This window comes from Carettochelys insculpta, chromosome 5 (genome assembly GCF_033958435.1).
Source record: "Carettochelys insculpta isolate YL-2023 chromosome 5, ASM3395843v1, whole genome shotgun sequence".
NCBI classification, from domain to species: Eukaryota; Metazoa; Chordata; order Testudines; family Carettochelyidae; genus Carettochelys; species Carettochelys insculpta.
Genome location: NC_134141.1, coordinates 57,429,485 through 57,457,035, shown reverse-complemented (window position 1 = coordinate 57,457,035; position 27,551 = coordinate 57,429,485). Strand labels below are relative to the sequence as shown.

Below are 27,551 nucleotides of genomic sequence, written 5' to 3'. Positions count from 1 at the left end.
CCATTGGGTTCCTGTGTGTCAGGACCCCCCATGGATGGGGTACAGGCATGAGCTCCTGGGACTGCCCCTTCCCATAGCCTGGGGGTGGGAGCTGCTGCTCACAGGGGGTGGAGGGCGGGGCCCTGGGAGCTGTTCTGCAGGGAGGACTTCCCATCTCTCCTTACAGCTGCACCATCTGAGGGCCAGGCCAGCCCCACCATGCCGCAAGGGCCAGCCAGCTCCATCCTGTTCCCAGAGCTGGCCAGCCCAGGAATGGTGTCCCAGAGGGGCAGCACCCCACTACCGGCAAGGTAGGCCTGCGGCTGGAGGGGCTGTCTCTTGGTGGACATTGATCTCTTGCAGGCATACACGGCTGTCCTCCTGCATCGAAATGACCTGCTGGAGCAGCAGCTGCAGGAGGACTGGATGTGGTGACGGGAGTGGGTGTAGGCTTCAGACCAATGATTACTCAGGATCAGCTTCCTCCTTGCCATCTGGGAGGCCAAGGCAGCCCAGGTGTCTGCCTCTGCAGCCCCCACAGCCCCCTGCCCTGCCGCCATTGCTTCCCCTTCTGCCTCTGCTCCCCAAGCCTCATACCCCAGGTGATGCTGCAGGCCCTGCAGTGGGCAAAGGCCATAGCTGGTGCCCCTGCCCCAAGCCTCCTTCTTGCCATGTCGGCGCCCCTCACCCAGCCCATGCACCCTGCTCCCCAGCTCCGACTGCCTAGCCCACCCTGGCCCCACCCTGCCCATACCTCCCTATGCTCCTGGCCCCATCCAAGCACCAAGAGGGACCCCAAACCCACGGTAGGAGAGGATCTCAAATCAGATGATGATGCTCAGGGTCCAGCTACACTGCAGGCTTGTGGCCCTGCACCCCTCCCTGGACTAATGCCCCAAAATCTCTGTCACAAGCTCCCCGTCCAAATTGAAATGCCCCCCCGCTCCCTGTCCCAAGCACCCCCTTACTGTGCATGTGGAAATAGTTTGTTATATAAAAAGGGTTTGTATGAATTATGTTTATCTTCATTTTAATAAAAGTTCTGTTCTTACTACTCCCATGTTCACCGTTATTGGGATGTTGAGGGGAAGAAGGAGGGGTGGTGGTGGTGGTAGGGATGGAATAGGCTGTGGACCTGAGGATCCTGCAGGGAGGCGCCCCAAGGATGATCACTGGGGGTCGCAGGTGAAGCTCTGCTGCAGGGTTTCTCGTATGCACACTCCATCCCTGTGTGCCTGGCAGGCTGGAGCTGCACCTGGCTGCTCATAGGCACCTCTGCCGTCCACCCCCTTTTCCTCTGCAAAATTGTGAAGGGCATAGCAGCCAGCCATGATGTGGTGGGTATTCTGCTCTTCCACATCCAGCTGGGTCAGGAGGCAACGAAACCTTGTCTTCAGGTGCCCGAAGGCACACTCAAGTTGGTAGCATATTCAGTTGAGGTGGATTTTTAACTGTTCCTTGGTGGGTTCCTCATGAGCCGGGGCATGAGTGGATTTGCCACATCCCCCATCATGCACACAGGCACATCTGTGTACCTGATGGCAAGCTCCCAGTGGGGATGGAGGTACCCACCTCCATCCTGCAGCACAGACCTGAGTTGGGGAACACCCTGGCATTGTGGGTCCAGCCCAACCACTCAACATAAACATCCAGGAACTGTCTGTGCTGGTCCATCAGGGCCTGCAGCACAATGGATTGATGTACCGTGCTGAACTGTGGTCTGGGATCCAGATGGGGATGGTGGGTCTCATCGATCATCCTGAAACAGCTAGGGAAGCCAAAGAAGTTGAAGCTGACCATGATCATGTCTAGATCGGTGATGTGCATGAGCCCCTGAAGGAGGAGTGTGTTAATGGCCCTCACTACCTATGAAGGGAGGAAACCAGACATGTACGTGAGAGACTAGGGGAGAGAGAGCATCCCTGGGCCCTGGCAAGCTCCCCTGCCCCTCCCATCCTCTCCTTCCCCCTGAACTCTTTGGGTGCCCACCCTGGGAGGCCACTGCTCCCTGACAGCAGGGCTGTGTGAGGGTGGGGCAGTATGATCCCCCTGGGGCTTCTCCCCCAACCTCTCAGTCCCCCTTGCACTCCTGTCCCTGCCTCCCCTTGTGCAGGGCCTGTGGCCTGGGACTGCCTTACTTGCATGAGTACAGTCCCAATAGTGGCTCTTCCAACACTGAATTGGTTGCCCACCAAGCAGTAGCTGTTGACAGTGGCCAGCATCCAGAGAGCAATGGTGACTTGCTTCTTGAGGAGGAGGGCAGGCTGCATGGGGGTGTGCTGTCATCAGAGGGCAGGGGTGAGCCAGGTGCAGAGCTCCATGAAAGTTTTCTTGCACATCCAGAAATTGAGGAACCAGTGCTAGTTGTCCCATTACCAGCTGGTCTCACCAGACCTGCCTGAGCACCCAAGGGGCCAAGGGCGGGCAGGGCACTGGGGCACAGTGGGCGTGTTCTGCAGGTCAGCTGGCAGGCTTGTCCCCCGCCAGATGTGATGAAAGACAGACATCAGGATGCAACATGTGCAGCAGCTGGTCGTCAGTACAGGGCGAGCCAGGGGGCTGCTCTGTCATGCTTGTGGCCAGGAAAGAACTGGGTCTTTCGCAGATGGCTGGTGAGCCCTGTGGCAGCTTTGCTTTCTCTCAAGGAGATAGGCAAGCTGCAGCATGGGTAGGGACTGAGAGTTGGGGGTGGCACTTTAAGGGCTAGCCTGGCCAGAGGTCCTGGAAGGGCTTGCCATCCATGTGACCCTATCTTGTGAGGTTTTGGGGCCAGTTCTGTTGACAAAGTGGCTGGAGCCTGTGGCCAGTTCTGTTGACAAAGTGGCTGGAGCATGTGGCTGCTTTCTGTTGACAGAGCAGATTGCTTTTTCAGTTTGCTTTTATGTGTAGTTGCTATCTGTTGACAGTTTTGTCAGGAAATCCCTTTCAATAGCCACTTCTGTTGACAGAGGTTTCTAGTATAGATGTAGCCTAGATGCTTTAAAGATAACACAAAGCCTTTCTTTTTAGTAGTGTTTTGCATGCAATAGTCTTCAAGAACAAGTATTTTCTTTTTGTAGTTTGATTGCTTTAAACTGTCATCATGAGAGTTTTATGTTTCTTCTGTGTCAGCTGTGGCCAAATTACAGCAATTTATAATAAGCAAACTGTATATGAATGACAGAGAAGTTTCTTCACTCATGATAAGTCTTCTGGGGCTGTGTTTTAACCACTTTATAAAAGCAAGCTATCCTGATTAGAATGTTCGCGTACCTCCAGATAGTGTCCAAATCCTCACTCGACACATTTGACATGCTGAGAATAATTTTAGATGTGTTTGTCCTATGTCCCTTCTGCTCCACCAGTGATCACACCTTCCCTAAGTCTTGATACACTTTCTGATTCTTTCACAGCTGAGTTCTTGTTACTCTGTCTTCTTGCACTCAGTTTTTTCTTATAATTTTCCCTTTTACTGTGACACAAGACATGAAGGCTATGGTTACACTACAGCTATCTGTCGACAGAAATCACAGTTGGGAGAGTTTTCCCGGCAAAACCTCTGTCAACAGATTGTGTGTATACACAAAAGCAAATTGGGAGAGCACCCTGCTCTGTTGACAGAGCAGCTGAACTGCCTGGCTGCTCTCTTGACAAAACAGGCACCCGGAAGCACAGCAGACAAGGCGGCCCATTGTTGTGGATGCCCTGTCTGTCGAGGGAGGCCCCCTGGGGCATTTACACAGCTGTTTTGTCGAAAGAAATCTGTCAACAGCAGCGGTATGCCTCAAAGTTTTGTGTGTCAACAAAACCCACTTTGTGTATAAACAGTCCATGAGTTTTATCAACAAAACCCTCTAGTGTAACCATAGCCTAACTGGCTATATATAGGTCATTTGAGGTAGTTTACATATCTTCTTAAAATAAATCCAGTGAATTTATTAAAACATTTATATTATCAGGACATAGCCAACCACCATGTGCCTTTTTTGTTGCATGCCTTTTCCCTACTGGCTGTACCATTTTTCTCTTTAGTGTTTGTATAGCACATAGTAACCGCGTCTACATGTGCCGGCTACTTCAAAGTAGCCGCGCCAACTTCGAAATAGCGCCCGCCACGGCTACACGTGGCGGGCGCTATTTCGAAGTTGACATCGACGTAAGGGGGCGAGATGTCGAAGTCGCTATCCTCATGAGGGGATGGGAATAGCGCCCTACTTCGACGTTGAACGTCAAAGGAGGGCACGTGTAGCCGATGCGTGTCCCGCTACATCGAAATAGCGGGATCCACCATGGCGGCCATCAGCTGAGGGGTTGAGAGATGCTCTCTCCAGCCCCTGAGCTCGATGGTCTCCGCATGCAGCAGCCCCTTAAAGATCCCTGCCCCCTGCCTTCCTGTGCAGGAAGCTGAGAGAGCGTGCAGGTGGCAGCACAGCCATGCGGCCAGCCTGCACGTCTCACAGCAGCCGCAGTCCACCCCACCAGCAGCGATGGCAGCCAGCCAGCCCCCCAAGCGCCCCCAGGGCACCCCCCCCAAGGGGAGCCAGGGCTCCCAGGCTGGCAGCCAGTTGGGGAAGAGGCAGCGGGGCCCCTCCTGGACGGAGGCCGAGCTCCAGGACCTGCTGGGGCTCTGGAGTGAGGAGGAGGTGCTCCAGGTAATGGGGAGCAAGAGGCGGAACGTGGATGCATTCGCTCAGCTGGCCGAGGGCCTGTCCGCCCGGGGTCACCCTACCCGCACTCCTGACCACGTCAGGAGTAAGTTTAAGGAGCTGCGGCAGGGTTACGCCTGGGCCCAGGATGCGGCCGGCCGATCTGGGGCCGCCCCCGTCACTTGCCCCTTTTACAGGGAGCTGAGGGCCATCCTGGGCCCCCGGCACACCTTCTCCCCACTGGCCACTCTTGACACCTCGGCCGAGGAGCCCCAGCAGGCCCCGGAGGTGGAGTCCGCCCCGGAGGCAAGCCCCGCACCCCAGGGGCTCCCCCAGCAGCCCACCCCTGGGACACCGGAGAAGGAGGAGGAGGGGGGATCTTCCTCCAGCGATGGGGGGCTCCGAATTGCCATCCCGTCCCGGAGCTCCAGCAGGGCGTCCGCCCATCGGGTGTCCCCCGACTGTGGGAGCGGACCGTCAGGTATGTACCCCCCCGGTGCACACCCCCGGGGTTGAGGGGTGGGGGCAACAGACATGACCAGGGCCCTCCACATGCCCAGATGACCATGGCCCCAAGGACAGCAGTGGCATGTCCCTCAGAAGAGTGCATCAGCCCCTGCCCCCCGAGCACGACAGTGCCATGCCCCATCCCTGGGGATGAGGGGAGCGGAACCTAGGGTCCCCTGGGGGGAGGGGGCGGGACACCCATTAGCAGCAGGAGCACCATCTCACGGGGACGGGGATGGGGAACCAGCAGCAGAGGGGTGGGGGGACAAGGGCCACAGCTCGGGGCCCACACTAACGGCTGTCTCCACTCTTCTTCCCCCCGTGTTCCGCAGCTGCACCATCGGAAGGACCGGAGAGTGCTGGCGAGGTGTCAGTGGTCCCAGAGAGCCCACCGGGGCCATCACTCCGGGCCAGCCCCTCGGCGGAGTACCGACCAGCCCCAGGGCGGGGACAACGTCGGACCCAGCACCATCCGAGGACAGCGACGGACCCTCAGCTCCTGGCGATCCTCCAGTGGCAGCTGGAGGTCTCAGAGCAGCGCCTGTGGGTGGAGGAGCGGCGGCTCCATCTGCAGGAGCGGGCGCTGGCCTGGCGCCAGGAGGCATGGGGGGCTTTTATGCGCACATTTGAGCTCATCGTGGACTACCTGGCCCCCCATGCCGCGCCGGCCGCCACTCTGCCCGCCCTGCCTGCTCCACCCGCCGCTCCACCTGCTGCTCCACCCTCCGTCCCACCGCCGTCCGCCACCGAGGGGCTATCCGCTGAGGGGGGCCTGCGGACACCCGCCGGCCATATCTGCCGGTCCGCCCGGCCCCCAGCCAGCCAGGGCCGAGGCGCGGGTCGCGGCCGCCCACCCCCAGCGCTTGACATTAGGGCGTGTGGGGCCCAGGACGTGCCCCCCCCCACTTTGTACATATCACCTTTTACTTGTGTTTTGTGTATAGTTTGTATTAGACCCCTGTTATGTTATGATACCTGCCCCCCCATGTAAATAGTTCTCCCCTTCCTTGTCTTCCCCTTTTTTTTGCTTATCATGATTATAATATATATAATATTTATGTTTGTTGTAAATAATATAATAATAAGAAGAATTCAACGTTTGGTGGTTTCACGAACAACAGGTCTATTTTTATTTGCAAGAAAAGTGGTGGGGGGTGTGCTCTTGGGTGCTCTGTGGTGTGGGCGTAGAGGCATGCAGTGTTGTAGAGGATGGGGGGGCAATGGGGGGCCTGCCAGCGTTCACCCCGCGGCCTCGTCGAAATGGGCCCGCAGGGCCTCCCGGACCTGGATCCCCTCGGGGTCCACCTGGCGACTGGGGGCAGCGGGTGGCTGCACGTCGGCCCTGCCAGCCTCCACAGCCCAGCCCTGAAAGAATGCCTCCCCCTTGCTGTCCACCAGGTTGTGGAGTGCGCTGCACGCGCCTAAAATCTGGGGGATGTTGGTGGGGCCCACATCAAGGCGGGTGAGGAGACACCTCCAGCGCCCTTTGAGGCGGCCAAATGTGCGCTCCACTGCCTGGCGCGCGTGGTTCAGGCGCATGTTGAAGCGCTCCTGGCTGGCTGACAGATGGCCCGTGTAAGGGTGCATAAGCCAGGGCTGAAGGGGGTAAGCCGCATCTGCGACGATGCAGAGGGGCATGGTGGTGTCCCCCAGAGGGATCTCCCGCTGGGGGATGTAGGTCCCCGCCTCCAGCCAGCGGCACAGGCCCGAATTCCGGAATACCCGGGTGTCGTGGGTGCTGCCAGGCCGGCCAACATATATGTCCAGGAAGCAGCCCCGGCTGTCCACCAAGGCCTGGAGGACCACTGAATGGTAGCCCTTTCTGTTCAAGAAGCGTCCTCCACTGTGCTCCGGGGCATGGATGGGGATATGGGTCCTATTCAGAACCCCGAAGCAATTTGGGAACCCCAGGGTGGCAAACCCCGCGATGGCAGCACCCGGGTCCCCAAGCCTCACGAGACTGTGACAGGGCGTTTATGGCATGGATGACCTGCAGGGGAAGGACATGGGAGAGCACCAATGAGGAGGGGTGTGCAGGGTGTGTCTGGCCCTCCCCTGCCAGGGCTCCCCTCCCCTCCCCTGCCAGGGCTCCCCTCCACCCTCAGGACTGCCTCCCCCTCCCCGTGGGTCCTCTTACCTCCATGAGGACAGCCCCGACGGTGGCCTTGCTGACGCCAAACTGCTGGCCCACGGATCGGTAGCTGTCTGGAGTGGCCAGCTTCCAGACAGCGATGCCAACCCGTTTCTCCATGCTGAGGGCACGCCGCATGGCGGTGTCCTGGTGCCTCAGTGCGCGGGTGAGCCACTGGCAGAGCTCCAGAAATGTCTGCCGGCTCATACGAAAGTTCTGGAGCCAGCGGTCGTCGTCCCACTCTCCGAGCACCAGCCGCTCCCACCAATCGGTGCTCGTGGGGTAGCTCCACAGCTGGCGGCGTGTACGGCGGGGGCAGGGGGGAGCGGTGGGCTGCAGGGTCTGGGGTTTCTTCCTCCTCCCCTGGGGGCAGCTCCTCTTCTGTGGCTAGAATGTGATCAGCTGCCTCCTACATGGCATTGAGCAGGGCGAGCACTGCTCCTGCAGGGGCGGCTGTGTGAACCTCTGGCTGCTCCTGCTTCTGGTGCTGCTGCTGCTGCTGGTCCATAACTGCGTCGCCGAGGTGTGCATGCCTATGACTCTGCAAACCGCTTGCTGTGCAGGCTGTGTGTGTCTGGGAGAGGCCCTTTAAGGGAGCGGCTAGCTATTGCCCCGGAAATGCTAGTCCGCCCTGTGACCCTGTCTGCAGCTGTTCCTGACACCCTTATTTCGATGGGTGCTACTTTGGCGTGTAGACACTCCCCTGCAGCGCCTACTTCGATGTGGTGCTGCCCACAACGTCGACGGCACCAGCCCTAGAGGACGTGTAGACGTTATTCTTTGAAATAGATTATTTCGATGTCTCTGCATTGAAATAAGCTATTTCGATGTAGCATACACGTGTAGACGTAGCCAGTGGGAGCTACCAGACACAAAAATAAGTATGATAATGCTGTCCTTATATGTAAAGGAACACCAGCTGGCTATTTAGTCAGTTACATTGGTTTTCACTAAAGGGCAAATGAGGCATAAATATTCCACCCCTGTCATTTACAAGCAAATCTCTTTCCTTCTCATCTGAGTCATTAGCCACCTCTGGAGAAATTAATTAAAGTCTTGATACACTTTCTGATTCTCTCACAGCTGACTTCTTGTTACTCTGTCTTCTTGCACTCAGTTTTGGTGTTTCTACACTAGCTGGCTACTTTGAAATAGTACGCGTCACATCTACACATGCCGTGAGCTATTTCGATGTTGAAATCGACATTAGGTGGCGAGACGTCGAAATCACTTTTCCTATCCGAAGATGGAAATAGCGCCCTACTTCAACTTTCAATGTCAAAGTAGGGCATGTGTAGATGATCCGCGTCCTGCTACGTTGAAATAGTGGGGTCCTCTATGGCAGCCATGAGCTGAGGGGTTGAGAGACGCTCTGACCAGCCCCTGTGGGGCTCTATGGTCGCCTCGTGCAGCCGCTCTGAGCCCAGGGCTTCTGGCTGCTGCTGCTGCTGCAGCTGGGGGTCCATGCTGCGTGCACGGGGTCTGCAACAGGTTGTCGGCTCTGTGGATCTTGTGCTGTGCAGGCTGAGTCTGTCTGGGAGGGGATTGGGGCTTTGCTGGCCCCTTATTTCGATGGGGAGCGCTTGTGTGTGTGGACGCTCCGCATTTCCTTTCAGGTCGGCTCCTTTCGACATTCTCTGTCACTACTTTGACGTTGAACGGCAATGGCACCAGCCCTGGAGGATGTGTAGACATATGCATCGAAGTAGCCTATTTCGATGTTCTTACTTCGAAATAGGCTACTTCAACATAGTGTGCTAGTGTAGATGTAGCCTTGATGTGAAAAGTAAATCTGTTCATAATTTTTCCTTCCACTTATTGTACCATAATTTCAAAAATAATATTTTCCATCAAACTTTATAAAGTATTTTTGCATGTAGTTGGCATAAAATGAATATAACTAGATACAAGTGTAAGTTCCATTTCAGATAACTGCACTTGAGGGAGTCATTTCTATCTATGTATTATTTGTATGACAAATGATAGACATAAGGATACTGCCTGAAGACGTGTAATTAGGCAATTAATGTGTTGAATCCTGTTAACCATTGCTTTGGTATATGGTCTTCACTTCTGAGTTCTTACATATATTGCTAGTACTTACCCATTGCAGTCGGGGAGACTGTTCCCTAGTCAGCCCTATGTAGCAACAATAGTTTTGAGAGTGGAGCCAAAGGTAGGCAAGAAAAAAAATCATTGGACTGGAGGTTAAATACTGAGGAATGAGCAGAGATTTTAGTGACAAGAACAAGAAGGAAGGATTCCTAAAGAAGTCAATTTTAAAATGGGATTTATCTATCCTGATTTTGCTACTTGCATTTTGTATCTCAAGCCCATTAAAAATGCCCAGATTTATCAGAAACATAAAAGCATATGTTATATCTTAAAAGCAAACCTCCTAAAAAGAAAACTGTCAAATTTCAACTTTACTAATTAGGCTCTGACCTATTGAAATTAACCATGTAGAATTACGAGACTATTTATCTCTGAACAATGTTATAGAACGTTGCTTGCATGGATGAATATCTATTGCACTCTGCCCTAAAGATGGCTGTATTTCAATGGTGTATGAGATTTCTTTGTGTAGATAATTGTTGAAATGGTTTAAAGTCCATTTCTTTCCGGTAAAAGGCCTTATGTAAAGGCAAAGTATTGTTATAAGTTAGGTATATCTACACGCCAGCAGTTCAGTGAAAGTAATCATAGCCTATAGAATAGTACTGGTTTGGAACCTGACCTTCAAATACTATTTGTCCTAGTGCTTATAAAAATCATCTGCACAAATTGCATCTTGAAAAGAGAGAGTTTGTGTTGTGCACAATAGCAGTTAGCAGGTGAAAAAAATATGAAGCTGATTTCTCTTTGATGTGAATTTGTTTGGACAGATAATCTCTCTTAAAAGTGTCTTGTAACTTTTCTGCCTAACCTCACCTTTGAGGGAAAGCACCCTTCAGAGATACTGCAGGTGTAGATCTTGGCTATGCATAGTTTTGTCTTGAATAGTGGCTGCATTTTGAACATATGTTCTTTTGATATCTGCTTGCCTGCCTGTAAATCAAGATATTAGCACTTCCACTTATTTTAGATTGGAGTGGCCATATTATTGATATGTTTGGGTAGAATTAATTTGGCCACTCCAACTAACTGATTTAAATTCGAATTTATCTCTTAGTTTAAACGCAGCCTTAGCCTTGATGTGGTTCCTTCCTTTGCAGTGCTGTGACTGAACTACTGTTGCTAAAATCTGCTTTTTTGTGTAGTAAAACCAATTTTTTATAGATTGTCCTGAAGAAATTTTAATTTAAAAAACTGATCTTTCATTTTAATGTAAATCAGAGCTCTGTTTTCCTTGACAGAAGTAAATCCTGTCTTTGTTATTTGGCTAAATATTTTAAAATATTTGGCTTAGAATCTCTGAATCTTTCTTTTAGTTTGAGCTGCATTGTTTCTTCTCATCCATTTAGTTTTCTATATTTATTTTTATAAAATGCAAATAGACACAATCGTATGCATAGTTTTGTCTTGAATAGTGGCTGCATTTTGAACATATGTTCTTTTGATGTCTGCTTGCCTGCCTGTAAATCAAGATATTAGCACTCCCACTTATTTTAGATTGGACTGGCCAAATTAATTCTACCCAAACATATCAATAATAATCTTGCTTGTGGTTTTTCATTGCTTCATTGACATGAAGAGTGTGAGAATACAAAGCAGCCAGTTTTGCATGTGACTCATCTGTAGCTTCAGTAGCTTTATTTCCCTGAAGTTTGCAGAAGTTCCTAACCTCCTGCATGCACAATTAACTATATTGTTAATGTCAATTAACTGTATTGTTAATAGCAAAGTAAAACATTATATTTTGTGGTGTTGTCAGGTTGATCGAAGGGAGCTGTGATCATGTGGAGTGTCCTTGCCGTTTCCAAAATCCTGCTGCCAGTTCCCAGCCAGTCATTCCTTATCGAGTATTTGCTCCATGGTGCCTTAAGGCTTGCTGTGCAGAGATCCTTCTTGAGCTGATTCCTCAGTGCCTCTCAGCTGCACATGCTACATTGGGTACACATCCCTTTTCCAGGCTTGATGTACTGATAGTCCCTTCTAACTTTTCAAGCCTGGGAATGGCCAGGTATGGAAACTTCTCTAACATAATTATTTGGTTTTCTGTTAAGAACTTTCTTATTTTGAACTGTTGTGTGCTGCACGTTGGTCTCTCTACCAGTCAGGTGAAGTAAGTTGCAGGTATGTCTGTGGAGTCTACGGAGTCTGGGTCAACAGACTCCGGCTAATGGGGCTCCCCATAGCTCTCTAAATCAACTGTACAGTCAGTGCTATCAGCTTCCTTAGCTTTCAGAGCCCAGGCTCTATCCCAAAACTTCTAAGCACTATCTGCACGGTTATTTTTAAATTATAGACTCTTTCTTCCCAGATGACAGGTTCGTTTCTGTGGGCTGTGAAGACACAGCTTTCATGGCCACATATGCATTTGTCATCTGTGCTGATCATATGGACAAAGTACTCACCCTAATTTTGGACCAGTTGCTCCCCTTTTAGACACTGGAGGACGCTCTGGTGTGGTCACCCTATAATGGTTTGAAAACTGAAAGCATCCATATATCTCTCTCTATATATATATCTACAGCGGGCTATTTTAGATCAAATGATTGCAATACTATATTTGTTCCTGATTGCATTGGTAGAGTTTGTGCAAACAGCAGCAGCTGGACTCCTTTTCTAGTAACTAGCAATGCCAGGTTTCCATTAGTACTAGCTTGCTGCACTATTCACACTGGACTGCTGTCATAGCTGTAATTTTGCTTCATGGGGTGACCATTTATTTGTATCTCTTGTTATGATATTCCACTTAAGTACACAGGGAAGGAAAATATAGGCACATTGTGCATTTGCCTCCCAGTTTTTCCCCATTAGCAGTTAAAGTTCATTTCTGTTTCCCATTCATTTCTATACTTTGCTGTTTCTGTCATTTTAGGTGTTTTCTTCGGTAATGTTTTTTTTTCATTATTTCTCTGCAAAACAAGTACATACTAGAAAACTTATTTATAAGCTTTTTGTGATTTGTGTTTATCTGGCCAAAACTACTAATCCTGAAAACAGAATAAGGGCAAATTGTGAAGCTAGTATTTATGGAATTTGCTAATATTTAAAATTAATAATTATATCTCCAATATAATTTCAAAGGACATAATTATAATAAGTGTTTAGCTGTTGTGCAAATGAGGAAATACCTAGAAACTAAAATCATTCTTTAACTTTACATTTCCCAAAGCCTGCTTAAATTGGTAAGTGTGCATTATTTGCAAACAACTGAAGATCAAATGCTATTATTTGTATAGTGATGACAGTGTCCTTGAAGATTTTAGACCAATATAAAGACTGAGCACATAAGGATAGATATAAATGGAAAAGGGCTTGAGACAGCGAGTGTGTCCAGGTTGTTGTTGTGCTACAGCAATCCCCGCCAGACTCATAGGGGCTTATGAATGAGATTAATTAGAACATGAATTAGGCATGAATTAGAACTGTATTCTGAACCATCCCCTGGATAGCCCCAAAAGATTCTGCTCCTATAATTGTTTATACTTTGTGTGAAAAAGGGAGAGAATATTTGTTTAATGTTAACTTGATTGTGTGGGGAGGGGAAGAGAGTGAGAGAGATATTTAGTCCACATGTGCTACTATATAGCTCATTATATAAATATACTCTCTGTTGTAAAAGTATATATTTTTTAAAACTTGGAAAATAAAGTTTAAGAATTAATTATCTCTATTTGTTCTGTCTAGTAAATGTAATCTCTTTGTATTTTATTGTTACTGGTTATTTTTTTAATGATAGCCTTTCGGTTGCCCATTGTGGGGTGGTTGCTGGAAAATAATTCTTGACATCTAGAATCATAGAATCCTAGGGCTGGAAGGGACCTTAGGAGGCCATCTAGTCCAGTCCCCTGTGTAATGAATGATCAACCCAACAAAATCATCACAGCCAGGACTTTGTTGATCATCATCAATATCGTCATCATCAACAACAACAACAACCATGGGCTCCGTGTCTGTTGGTGTCTGATGCCTCCATATTTCCCTGCCGATTGCAGAGTGGCTTAGTTTCTGTTGACTAGCTATGCACCAATCTACTATTTCATCTACCCATTCTCTGTGGGGTCTTCCTCTCCTATTCGAGCTGTCCATTATGCTGAATACCAGTGTCTTGATTTTTTGTTGGTCATTCATTCTGCAAATATGACTGTAAAGGAGTGAGAGGAAGGCTGGGCAAGGTAGGGGTTAAACAGGGCCTGTTTGCCCAATTAGTCCCACCCTGGTTCACCTGCAGCCTGTGTCAGGCTTGGACACAGTATAAAAGAGGAGAAGCTAGCCCAGTTTGGGGTTGAAGAGCCAAGGGGTAGGAGCTGGCTCTGGCACATGCAGGTCCCGAGTCAGAGCTGCCACCAGGTTGGCCGTCAGGGGAAGGAGCCTCCAAACTCTTCCCCAAGCAGAGAGGGGGAAGAACCCCAGAGACATGCCCCCCCGTCCCCACAGAGGGGAAGCTAGACCCTTGAGGCCACGCCCCAAATTAAGACCACAAGCACTTAGATGTGGGCTGCAGACTGACACTTCGGGCCTCTAGGCTCTGCAAGGGACCTAGCTGCTAGGCAACCCTGCCATCGAGGGGACCACTTACAATGACCGAAGAGCTGTAACTTCTTCTTCGAGTGGTCCCCATTGGTGCTCCACAATAATAATCGGGCTTGCCCGGTGCCGCAGATTGGAAATCTTCCAGCAGTTTCTCCTGGATCGCGCGGGAGGACTTACAAGCAGAAATGGACTTGATTTACAGCCTGGTGTTCCACGAAGCAGTTAGCTCCCCTTGACGTTCCTATACCTGTAATACTAGAATACTTATTGGACCTCAAAAGAGGCGGGCTTTCTCTATCCTTGCTAAAAGTCCACCTCGCCGCTATATCAGCCTTTTGGCATACAGAGGAAGGGCCCACTGTATTCGCCCATCCTATCGTTACAAGATTCTTGAAGGGGCTGGTAAACCTGTACCCTCCTTGAAAACCGCTTCCACCATCGTGGAATTTGGACTTGGTGCTCAGCACGCTATTGGGTCCACCTTTCGAACCATTAGCCACAGTTCCCCTATGTCTCCTTACGATGAAAACAACCTTCCTCCTTGCAATTAAGTCAGCCCGCAGGGTGAGTGAGCTCGCAGCAGCGATGCCAATGCCGCCCTGCACAGTTCTCAAAGGAGGCAGTAACCTTAAGGCTGCACCCAGCCTTTGTTCCAAAAGTTTCTTCGGAGTTCCATCTTAACAGACCAATAGTTTTACCCTCGTTTTACCCGAAGCCTCACAGCTCCAGCAAGGAGGCACGCATGCGTCTCCTGGATGTGAGGAGGGCGTTGGCCTTCTACATAGACAGAACTAAGTCCTTCCGGAAAATGGACAGGGATTACGCATACTTTCTCTGTCTCTCTCGCTCCCAGGTCAAAGGAGAAGGTCTCTCTTCACAGAGAATCTCAAAGCACATTGTGTCCTGTATAAAAATGTGCTACGACCTTCGAAAGATTCCTTTGCTGGCCCCGCCCAGGGCTCACTCCACCAGGGCAGTGGCGGCGTCAACAGCCTTCTTCAAGGGCATCGCGTTAAAAGACATCTGTAGAGCGGCGACCTGGTCATCCTATGACACCTTTGCCAAGCATTATGCCCTACATCGGGTATTCGAAGAGGATACCCGTCTGTCGACAGCAGTCCTCTCAGGGGCAAGCTGCACATAAACCGATTACCCACCTCCTTACTTGGGTTACTGCTGGGTAGTCACCTATTGTGGAGCACCCACGGGGACCACTCGAAGAAGAAAGAGAAGTTACTCACCTGTAGTAACGATGGTTCTTCGAGATGTGTCCCCGTGGGTGCTCCACCACCCGCCCATCCTCCACGCTTCGGATCTCTGTCTAGTGTTTTTCAGGAGCATTCGAGGCAGTTGGTCAAGGAACTGGTGGGGACCGGATCACGCACGTGGCCGGGGGCGCGCAGGGGAGCGGCGCGCGCCGGCGCATGTGCGATCCAGGAGAAACTGCTGGAAGATTTCCGATCTGCGGCACCGGGCGAGCCCGACACCTATTGTGGAGCACCCACGGGGACACATCTCGACGAACCATCGTTACTACAGGTGAGTAACTTCTCTTTGTGTTGCATAACCTTCTGCAGTAGGTTCTTTTTTGGGTGTATCTTCTTATATAATTCCTTGTGGGTGTCCTTCTGCATCCACCCTATTCTCGGGAATTTTCTATAACAACTTGTCTCCAATGCCAATATTCTTCTCTTTGAATCTTTCATTATCACGCATGTCTCACATCCGTATAGCCTGCTGCTGAATATGCATGTTTTCAAGATGCTCAGTTTTTGTACTTAAGCTAATTGCTTTACTTTCCCAGATCTTATCCATCACCTTCAAACTCGCTCTTGCTTTTGCTATTCTAGTCACTATTTCCCTTTTACAGTCTAGATCATACGTTATGTTGCTCTCCAGATACATGAAATTCTCTACGTTCTCGGGTTCAATCCCATCTACACTGATCTTTCTTCCCATTTCCTTATCTCCAGATACCATTGTTTTTCTTTTATTGATGTTCACAATCAGTCCGTACCACTTCCCGTCCTTGTTTAGCACCTGCACCATTCTCCCTAGCTTCTCTTCATCTTCTTCAATAATAAGAACATAAGAGCATAAGAATGGACATACTGGGTCAGACCAAAGGTCCATCCAGCCCAGTATCCCATCTGCCGACAGTGGCCAATGCCAGGTGCCCCAGAGAAGGAGAACAGAAGACAATGATCAAGTGATTTATCTCCTGCCATCCGTCTCCTGCCCTTGTACTGAAGGCTAGGGCACCATACTTTACCCCTGGCTAATAGCCATTTATGGACCTAACCTGCAAAAATTTATCGAGCTCTTTTTTAAACCCTAATAGAGTCCTGGCCTTCACAGCCTCCTCCGGCAAGGAGTTCCACAGGTTGACTGTGCGCTGTGTGAAGAAAAATTTCCTTTTATTAGTTTTGAACCTACTACCCATCAATTTCATTTGGTGTCCCCTAGTTCTTGTATTATGGGAAAAGGTAAATAATTTTTCTATATTCACTTTCTCCACACCATTCATGATTTTATATACCTCTATCATATCGCCCCTCAATTGCCTCTTTTCCAGACTGAAAAGTCCCAGTCTCTCTAGCCTCTCCCCATATGGGACCCGTTCCAAACCCCTAATCATCTTAGTTGCCCTTTTCTGAACCTTTTCTAATGCCAATATATCTTTTTTGAGGTGAGGAGACCACATCTGCACGCAGTACTCAAGATGTGGGCATACCATAGTTTTATATAGGGGAAGTATGATATCTTTTGTCTTATTATCTATCCTTTTTTTAATAATTCCTAACATCCTATATGCTTTACTAACTGCCGCTGCACACTGCATGGATGTCTTCAGAGAACTATCCACTATATCTCCAAGATCCCTTTCCTGATTTGTCGTATCTAGATTTGACCCCATCATGTTGTACGTGTAATTTGGGTTATTTTTTCCATTGTGCATTACCTTACACTTACCCACATTAAATTTCATTTGCCATTTTGCTGCCCAATCACTCAGTTTGCTGAGATCTTTTTGTAGTTCTTCACAATCCCTTTTGGTTTTGACTGTCCTGAACAACTTGGTGTCATCTGCAAACTTTGCCACCTCACTGCTTACCTCATTTTCGAGATCATTGATGAAAAAGTTGAACGGGATCGGTCCCAGGACTGACCCCTGGGGAACACCACTAGTTACCCCCCCCATTGTGAAAATTTACCATTTATTCCAACCCTTTGTTTTCTGTCTCTTAACCAATTCCCGATCCATGAAAGGATCTTTCCTCCTATCCCATGACTGCCTAATTTGCATAAAAGCCTTTGGTGTGGGACCGTGTCAAAGGCTTTCTGGAAATCTAAGTATATTATGTCCACTGGGTGCCCCTTGTCCGTAAGTTTATTAACCCCTTCAAAGAATTCTAATAGATTAGTTAGACACGACTTCCCTCTGCAGAAACCATGCTGACTTTTGCCCAACAATTTGTGCTCTTCTACGTGCCTTGCAATTTTATTCTTTATTATTGTTTCTACTAATTTGCCTGGTACTGATGTTAAACTTATCGGTCTATAATTGCCAGGGTCTCCTCTAGAGCCTTTTTAAAATATTGGCGTTATATTGGCCGTCTTCCAGTCATCGGGTACCGAAGCGGATTTAAAGGATAGGTTACAAACCACTGTTACTAACTCTGCAATTTCACATTTGAGTTCTTTCAGAACCCTTGGGTGAATACCATCTGGTCCTGGAGACTTGTTACTATTCAGCTTATCAATTAACTCCAAAACCTCCTCTAATGTCACTTCAATCTGGGAGAGTTCCTCAGATTTGTCACCTAAAAAGGCTGGCTCAGATTTAGGAACCTCTGTAACATCCTCAGCCGTGAAGACTGAAGCAAAGAAATCATTTAATCGCTCCGCAATGGCACTGTCTTCCTTGATCGCTCCTTTTATATCTCTATCATCCAAGGGCCCCACTGCTTTTTTAGCGGGCTTCCTGCTTCTAGTGTATTTAAAAACATTTTACTATCATTTTTTGAATTTTTGGCTAACTGTTCCTCAAAATCTTTTTTCGCTTTTCTTACTACATTATGACACTTAATTTGGGAGTGTTTGTGTTCCTTTCTGTTTTCCTCACTAGGATTTGACTTCCACTTTTTAAAAGCTGCCCTTTTCTCTCTCACTGCCTATTCTATAAAGACTTGAGAGAGACTCTAGAGGAGTTACCAAAGACAGATGTGTCTATCATTGGAGGAGATTGGAATGTGAAGGTCAGAACAGATAATGAAGGTTGGGAGAGAAGCATGGGACACTCTGGATACAAAGAAAGAAATTTTCTCAAGCTGGGAATGAAAGACCTCTGGGGATGGAGATACCACCACCTCTCTAGGTAAAGCATTCTGGTGCTTCACCACCCTGCTGGTGAAATAGTTTTTCCTAATATCCAACCTAAACCTCTCCCTCTGTAACTTCAGACCCTTGCTCCTTGTTCTGCCATCTGTCACTACTGAGAACAGCCTCTCTCCATCCTCTTTAGAGCCCCCACTTCAGGAAATTGAAGGCTGCTATCAAATCACCCCTCACTCTTCTCTTCTGAAAACTAAATAACAATAAATCCCTCAGCCTCTCCTCATAGGTCAAGTGCTCCAGCTCCAGCCCCCTACTCATTTTTGTTGCCCTTTGCTGAACCTGCTCCAATGCATCCACATCCTTTCTATATGTGGGGGAGGGTGGGGCGGGCAGAACAGGACGCAATACTCCAGTTGTGGCCTCAGCAATGCAAGAATAGATGGGAATAATAACTTCTGTAGATCTCCTGGAAATGCTTCTCCTAATGCACCCCAATATGCTGTTCACCTTGGCTACAAGGGCACACTGTTGACTGATAGCCAGCCTCTTCTCCACTGTAATCCCCAGGTCATTTTTTGCTGCACTGCTGTTTAGCGAGTTAGTCCCCAGCCTGTAGCAGTGCTTGGGATTCTTCCGTCCCAAGTGCAGGACTCAGCAGTTGTCCTTGTTGAACCTCATCAGATTTCTTTTGGCCCAATCCTTCAATTTATCTAGGTCACTCTGGAACCTTTTCTTACCCTTCAACATATCTACCTCTCCCTCTAGCTTAGTGTCATCTGAAAATTTGGCGAGGGTGCAATCCATCCCCTCATCCAGGTCATTAATAAGGATATTGAACATTACGAGCCCTAGAACTGATCCTTCGGACACTCCAGTTGAAACCAACAGCCAACCAGTCATAGTGCCATTGATCACTACCTGTTGGTCCCGACCATCTAGCCAGCTTTCTGTCTATCTTACAATCCATGTATCCAATCCATACTTCCTTAACTTATGGGCAAGAATGTTGTGGGAGACTGTATCAAAAGCTTTGCTAAAGTCAAGGTATATCACATCCATTGACTTCCCCATGTCCACAGAGCTAGTTACCTCATCATAGAAGCTAATCAGATTGGTCAGGCATGACTTGCCCTTGGTGAATCCATGTTGACTACTCTTGATCACTTTCCCCTCTTCTGAGTGCTTCAAAATGGATTCCTTGAGGACCCCCTTCATTATTTTTCTGGGGACTGAGGCCAGGCTAACCGGTGTATAGTTTTCTGGATTGGCTTTCTTTCCTTTTTTAAAGATGGGCACCATATATGCCTTTTTCCAATCATCCAGGACGTCTGCCGACCTCCAGAAGTTTTCAGAGATAATAGCCAAAGGCTCTGCAACGACATCTGCCAATTCCCTCAGTACCCTGGAATCCTCATCTACCTGATCTGGTGCTCTCTAGCAGACACCAACCACAACGTCATCCTTATTGCTACGCCTCTAAGCTTAACCCAAAGACTCTCAACTAGCTTTTCTCCCTCCATATCCTTGAGCTCTTTGCAATCATAATGCTCTCTCACATACATTTTAACTCCTCTTCCTTTTCTCCCCTGCCTGTTTGTGAACAGTTTGTACACTTCCATGACAGTGCTCCAGTTATGCAAGTCATCCCACCAAATCTCTGTTGTTCTAATCACCACATACTTCTTTGACTGTGCCAGGGCATCTAATTATTCCTGTTTATTTCTCAGGCTTCTTGCATTTGTGTACAAACACCTTAGATAGTTAGCTGATTGGCCTGCTTTCTCCTTTTGAATCAGGGCTCTTCCTTTGTTTTTACTTCCTCCTTCCCCACTTACCTCAAGGTTTGTGTCACCATCCCCGATGAACTTTGTTTACTAAGCCCTCCTCACTAGGTTTGCAAGGCTGCCCACAAACATGCTGTTTCCTCTCTTTGTTAGGTGTATCCCGTCTCTTCCTAGCAATCCTTTTCCCCAAAACAGAATCCCATGGGCAAAGAAATCAAATTCCTCTCTCTGACTCCACCTGTACAACCAGACATTTACTTCCTTGATTTGACAGTCTCTACCTGGACACCCTCCTTCAACAGGGAAGATGGATGAGAATACCAATTGCAGTCCATATTCCTTGATCTTCCTAGAGTCACATAATCCACAGTGCTCTGCTCAAGATCACTCGTTGATGTGTCATAGTTCCTACATAGAGAAGGAGGAAGGGGTAAGAATCCTCAGGTCTGATGATTCTTGGAAGTCTCTCTGTTACATCATGGATTCTAGCTCTTGGTAAGCAGCAAACTTCCTGAGATTACAGGTCTCAATGGCAGATGGATGACTCCATCCTCCTTGGAAGGGAGTCCCCGACCACCACCAGCTGCCTTCTTCTCTTGGGGGTGGTGGCTGTAGAACTCCTGTCCTTAGGAGTATGCATCCCATGCCTTCCAGTCAGTGGGATCTTCTTCTCATCTCTGCTATGAGAGCTCTCTGCCACAGCATTCTCCACCATATCACCCCTGCAGAGAGCCTGAACGCAGTTACTTACTTCCACCAGAAATGGAGGTATCTGAAATGGCTTTCCTCTTCTGGAGGTTACATGCTGCCAGTTTTCTTCCTTTTTCTGTACTGCCCTCTGTCTGCTCAGCTTGCTATGCCTGCAGGACTAAATGCTTCCTTCTGTCGAGGAAGTTTTCACCTTCTCTGATGGACTGGGAAGGTTGATATTTTTGCCTCTATTCCTCTAATCTTTTCTTCCAAGTTGGTGACCAGCTTGCACTTGTGAATAGTGACACATATTTGACTGAGATTCAGGATTGATGACATTGTTTGCTACATATGCTGGAATGGGCAACATAATGGTAGTAGAGGGCTGCAAAGTTCACCGCACCTCTTTTGCAGCTCCCACTGTCCACGAAAAGCAATCCACAGACAAAGGCAACTGTGAGTGGCCATACCTGTAGATGTGTGATGAAGAAGAGTTTGTCAGCCCAACACGGGCTAAACGTGTGGAACCACATGTGGCCTGTGGGCCACTTATTGGCCACACCTGGGCTAGTCTATTGCAAAACCATCTGTGGTTATTTGGATCACGTTTGGTGTATTTAGAATATAGCTTCAGTAGTGCCCTCCTTGTGAGGGAGATGAGAAGAGGTGTGCTTATAATGCCTTATGCTTATTCTGTCTAATGGTTGTCAGCGCCAAGTGATCCATATATCTGACACAAGTAAATAGTGGAAGAAAGGCCATGTGCATTTCTTGTCCCTTTGTATTCAAAAGTTTGTCAATAAAAAACATTAATATGTTTCAAAGAAATAAATTTTAGTTATTTAAATTTCAGACTGTATCTGAAAAGGAATGATAAAAGGGCCCATAATAGGTTGCTTCTTCTTGCGCTATCTGATTTTGCAAACAGGGGCCTCTCTACATTTCTGTAATGGTTAATTCTTCTTCGAGTGGTCCCCGTGGGTGCTCCACATTAGGTGTCGGGCTCGCCCTGGCACTGCAGATCATAGATTTCCAGCTGTATCTCGTCGGGTCGTGCATGCGCTGATGTGCATCGGTCCTTCGTGCGCTTTTGGTCACATGTGCGATCCAGTCTGCGCCAGTTCCTCTCAACTGCCAACGGCTGCAGACAGAATCCGCTCCGGCTCCAATGCCTGAGACAGATAAACTTGTTATAATATAGTTATTAGTTTCTCTGTCGTTTTCTAAGACTGTTAAAGTTTTTCCTTGTATATAGTTAAAAAAAAAAAGAAAGAAGAGGAAAGAAGAAGAAAAGGAGGCAGCCGCCTCGGGCGGTCCGCTATCTTAGAGACTGTAAATGTTATCTGTTTTTGTTAGCTGTTAGTAGCCGTTAAGTACCTTGAAAGAGATGTCTTTGCCGTGGTTTAAGAAATGTGAACCGTGCCGCGAGGCCATGCCTGCCTCTGATGGCCATAGTAAATGCATTCGTTGTTTGGGAGAGGCCCACGTCCCCCAGAAATGTCCTCACTGCTCTAAACTAACGGCCAGAGCAAGGAAGCACAGGGAGATGAGACTAAAAATGATCTTGTTCGACAAGACCCTCCAGCCTGAACCGTCGGAGACGCCCCAGAAGGAAGGGCCCTCAGGGTCACATAAGAGGAAGGCAACCTCCTTAACCTCCTCTATGCATAAGAAAAAGAAGGTATCCCCAACTCAGTCCTTGCCAGTGGTATCTGTGGGCAGGACGAGTGAGGCACAAGGCCGTGAACTGCTGGCCGCTCAAAGCAGCGAGAAGGCCACACAACATAGAGCAGTGCCTGGGGCTCTGACCAGTAAACAGTTGGCACCAAGAACCCTGCAGGCGGCAACATGGCAGGCACCGGAGGCTATAGCACTGAGTCTCGCGGAACCAAGAGCACTGGAACCAGAGTCCCCGGCATGGGACCTGATGGTGCCGGAGGCAGCTACGCTTACAGAACCGTATGTAGCAGCACCAGGCGTGGCACCAACAGCCGCACCGAGGTCCCAGGCACCGGAGATGGCAACACTGACCATTCAGACACACGGGCTGGGCAAAGCAAGATCCAAGACCCGGCACCATAGTCCATCCCCTGACATTCTTGGGATGCCACTTTCTCCCAGCTCTCCTCCCAAGATGGGTATGCCAGAATGGGCGGCAACACCACCAGCCTTCCTGACACCTCCATCTCCTTGTATTCAACCACTGTCTCCCTGGCTCAGACATCCTTCACCGGTCTCCCTAACGGAACCGCATGAGATCTTCTATAGAGCATCCCCGCCAATTTCAACATCATCAAGGCGATCACGCCCCTCTTGGTGCTAAGCATACAGACATCGGTCATGGTCTAGATCTCCATCACCGGGACCCTGCCCCTGCTGCTACGGCCACTCATATCACGGTGAACATTATCAGCACCGGGACTCAAGATTGAGGGACAGATCCCCGCCTCAACCTTCAGTGCATGGCTACATCCTTCTCTCCCTTCAAAAAGAACACATGCCTCTCCAGTGGGGACGGGTCCAGAGTCGTTGGACCTCCCCCTAGAATCATCAAGGGAATGGACACAGGAGGTGTCTGAGGAACCGGAGGAGGTTTATCACAGTGATGCTTCCTCATCCTCCCCAGATGAGGTGGTTGTTCCTGGGGATATATCTCCCCCAGATGACCTCAAGCAATTCCAAGAGCTTTTCAAGAGGGTGGCACACACTCAGGACATACAGATTGCAGAAGTGCAGGAGAAACATCACAAATTCCTCAAAAACCTAAGACCCCCCACATCATCTATGATAGCCATCCCACTAGATGAAGCCATTAGGGAAGCTGCCACAAATATATGGCAGACCCCAGCCTCTATTACACCTATGAACAAAAGGGCAGACAAGAAGTACTTTGTAACATCCAGGGGTATGGAATTTCTGCTTAACCACCCCCAACCAAATTCCCTAGTAGTCGAATCTTCGCAGCACAGATCAAAGGCACCACAATACAAGTCTGCGGGGTCCGACAAGGACGCAAGACAACTGGACTTATTTGGGAGGAAAGTATACTCCTCCTCCGCGTTATTACTGAGCATGGCCAACTATGCTGCCCACCTGTCAAATCATAACTTTGACAATTATACTAGACTTACCTCTCTCATGGACTCCCTCCCAGATGATAACACACCGGTCTAGGAGGCAATAGTGCAGGATGGCTATGCAGCTTCATGAACAGGTGTCCGGATCGCCCTGGACGTAGCGGATACAGTGGCACGCTCCACAGCCACAGCAGTGGTGATGCGTAGAGAGTCATGGCTCCAAACACCTGGCATCCCCAAAGATCTGCAAACGAAAATCATAGACCTTCCATTTGATAAGGAAAAACTATTCGCTGACTCCACTGATTCGGTCCTACATTCCAGTAAGGATTTGAGGACCACACTCAGAACACTGGGGATGTACACTCCTCCCTACAGGAGGAAGAGATATTACCCTCAACAGAGGTGTTACGCCTACCAACCCCAGCACTTGCAATATCAGTGGGGTTACGATCAGGGACGCCACCAACAACAACAGCAGAGGAAATCCAGGCAACGTCCCCAACAAGGACGTACTTCACTGGGGAAACCCCAAGACAGCAGTTTGATGATTATGTCGAGGACTGCAATACCAAGACCATACCTCACTGCCAATCACAGCATATATTCCACCACCGACTCAAACCGTTTTATCCTCAATGGCAAAGCATCACAACAGACAAGTGGGTGTTGGAAATTATAGCCAAGCGATATACCATTGCTTTCCGATCCTTACCATCACCAAAACCCCCTACCCAGTCCCTCCCCAGGGACCCCTCTCATGAGATGAGGTTAAAGCAAGAGGTAGACCACCTCATATTTATAGGGGCGGTGGAGAGAGTCCCAGATGAATTCCAAGGGAAAGGCTTCTACTCCCGATACTTTCTAACAGAGAAAAAAACAGGAGGCTGGAGACCAATCCTGGACTTACAGGCTCTCAGCCAGTATTTGCGCAAACAGCACTTCAAGATGACTACAATCGTGTCCATAGTCACAGCACTGGACGATGGGGATTGGTTTGCAGCCCTCGACTTACAGGATGCGTATTTCCATACAACAATCCATCTGGCACACAGGCGCTTTCTTCACTTCAAAGTGGGCATGGAGCACTTCCAATTCAGGGTCCTCCCATTCAGTCTTTCTTCAGCACCCAGAGTTTTTACCAAAATGCTTGCAGTAGTGTCAGCTTACCTACACCGGCAGGGCATGTTCATTTTTCTGTATCTGGACAACTGCCTTCTGAAAGGGGTCTCAAGGGCACATGTCCTGTGCATGATAGACATCACTACAAGGACCTTCCTCTCACAGGGCCTAGCCATCAATTTCCAGAAACCGACGACGGAGCCCACGCAAAACATGGAGTTCATAGGGGCACGCCTAGACTCTACTATGTTGAGAGTATATCTGCCCGATGCCCGTTTTCGTGGTATCAATTCCTTGGTGCAGGTGATGACGTACAGCCCCACAGTGCCAATCCTAACTTGCTTACAGGTCCTGGGGCACATGGCTGCCACCATGTTCGTGGTGCAGAATGCCTGACTACATATGTGAGGCCTACAGCACTGGTTGGCGAGTGTGTACAGGCCCATGATTCATACCATTCACAAAATGGTATCGCCCACAATGGAGGTGTGAAAGTCTCTGGCATGGTGGGCAAACCCCAAGAACTTGCTATTGGGGTGTCATTCCACCAACTGCAAATCGCGGTTTTTCTCACAACGGATGCATACCACATTGGATGGGGAGCACACATGGGCAACAAAGTGACACAGGGGCAGTGGTCCTCCGCAGAGATGGTGATGCATATAAACATACAGGGACTCAGAGCAGTGTTCAACGCATGCAGGCGTTTCCAAAAATACCTGCAGGACAAAGTAGTCAGAGTCAGTACCGACAACACCTCCACAATGTTCTATATCAATTGCCAAGGCAGGGCCAGATCTCTTGCGCTATGCGCAGAGGCGGTCCGACTGTGGAATTGGTGTATTGCAAACAGCATAACGCCGAAAGCCTCTTACCTGCCGGGTATTCACAACATGAGAGTGGACCAACTAAGCAAACACTTTGCTGTCATGCACGAGTGGCAAATCCACTCTGATCTGCTCTGCAGAGTATTTCACAGAAGGGGGTTTCTCCAGATCGACTTGTTTGCCACTTATGCCGACAAGAAATGTCTGTAGTACTGCTCTAGAGCGGGCATTGGGCAAGGTTCATTGGGGGATGCCTTCATGCTCTCATGGAAGGGCCCCCTGTTGTATGCATTTCCTCCCACAAGGCTCATTCACAAGGTCCTAGAAAAAGCCAGAAGGGAGAAGGCATGCATAATACTTATAGCCCCAACATGGGATCAACAGCAATGGTTTCCCTTGCTCCTACGCACGTCATGCTGCCCGCCACTCCCCCTCCTGATAGTACTGGACCTTCCCATGCAGAGTCAAGGGTCCATAGCACACCCCCATCCTCGAATGCTTTGCCTAAAAGCATGGCTAATCCATGGCTCAGCGCCTCAGAGAGTACATGCTCAGAAGGAGTAAAAGAGGTCCTAGAGTGCAGTTGGCGGGCCTCCACCAGGAGGACTTATGCACACAAATGGAAACGTTTTACATCCTGGTGTTTGTCCAAGCAATTGACTCCTCTGGACGTCTCCATTCCCACAATCCTAGAGTACTTACTGGAACTGAAACAAGACAGATTTACTCTATCATAATTAAAGTACCTGAAACCGCATACCTCAAGTAAGGAAGTGCGGCTGCATTCACTCGATGTGAGGAGGGCATTGGCCTTTTACATAGACAGAACTAAGCCCTTCTGGAAAACAGACAGACTCCTGGTGTCTCTTGCACCCAGATCAAAAGGGGAAGGCCTATCCTCACATGGAATTTCAAACAACATTGTATCCTGCATAAAACTGTGCTACGAACTCCGTAAGACCCGTCTCTGCTAGTTTCGCCCAGGGCTCACTCCACTAGAGCAATGGCGACATCGACATCAACAGCCTTCTTCAAAGGAGTCGCATTAAAAGATATCTGCAGAGCAGCGATATGGTCATCCTACGGCACCTTCGCCAAGCACTATGCGATGCACCGGGTGTTGGATGAGGATACGTGTCTTTCGACAGCAGTCCTTTCAAGGGCAAGCTGCACAAAAATCTGGTACCCACCTGGATTTTTGGGGTCACTGCTGGGTAGTCACCTAATGTGGGGCACCCACGGGGACCACTTGAAGAAGAAAGAGAAGTTACTCACTTGTGTAGTAACGATGGTTCTTCGAGATGTGTCCCCGTGGGTGCTCCGCTACCCCCCCCCCAGTTCCTCCCCACTTCAGAGTTCTGCTTTGCGTCTTTCAGGAGCATCCGGGGTGGTAGATCGAGGAACTGGCATGGACTGGATCGGACACGTGACCAAAAGCACATGAAAGACCAACGCGCATCAGCGCACGCGTGACCTGACGAGATGCACCTGGAAATCTCTGATCTGCGGCGCCGGGGCGAGCCCGACACCTAATGTGGAGCACCCACGGGGACACATCTTGAAGAATGATTGTTGCTACACAAGTGAGTAACTTCTCTTTCCTGCCCGTTGCAATTATAAAATCCTAAATAACTTCAATTTAGGAGTAAAATATGTGAAAATCTATGCTTAGAAGCTCAAAACAAGTTTGACTATTATCTTGGGTTAGAAACAGTGCTGTACTTTAAATGTTTTTTTATCTTCTAGCGTATCTGTTATAGTATAAACATGGCCTAGCTTGCCAGCAGAAAGAAACTGTTGTTTTGAGAATTCAGATTGTACTCCTGTCT

The 27,551-nt window shown here is 49.0% G+C and overlaps 1 protein-coding gene across 11 annotated transcripts in view; it reads left to right on the top strand.

Moving 5' to 3' along the window:
• Window positions 1-27,551, top strand: part of AOPEP (aminopeptidase O (putative)) — a 436,790-nt gene that overhangs the window by 81,571 nt on the left and 327,668 nt on the right. For 10 of the 11 annotated variants that reach the window (XM_074995130.1, XM_074995128.1, XM_074995129.1 and 7 more), the window contains one exon: window positions 11,117-11,365. The exons of the other annotated variant lie outside the window; for it this stretch is intronic. In XM_074995130.1, coding sequence (XP_074851231.1) covers window positions 11,117-11,365 — 249 coding nt within the window. The remainder of the gene's footprint in view (window positions 1-11,116; window positions 11,366-27,551) is intronic. 11 annotated transcript variants of the gene reach the window in all.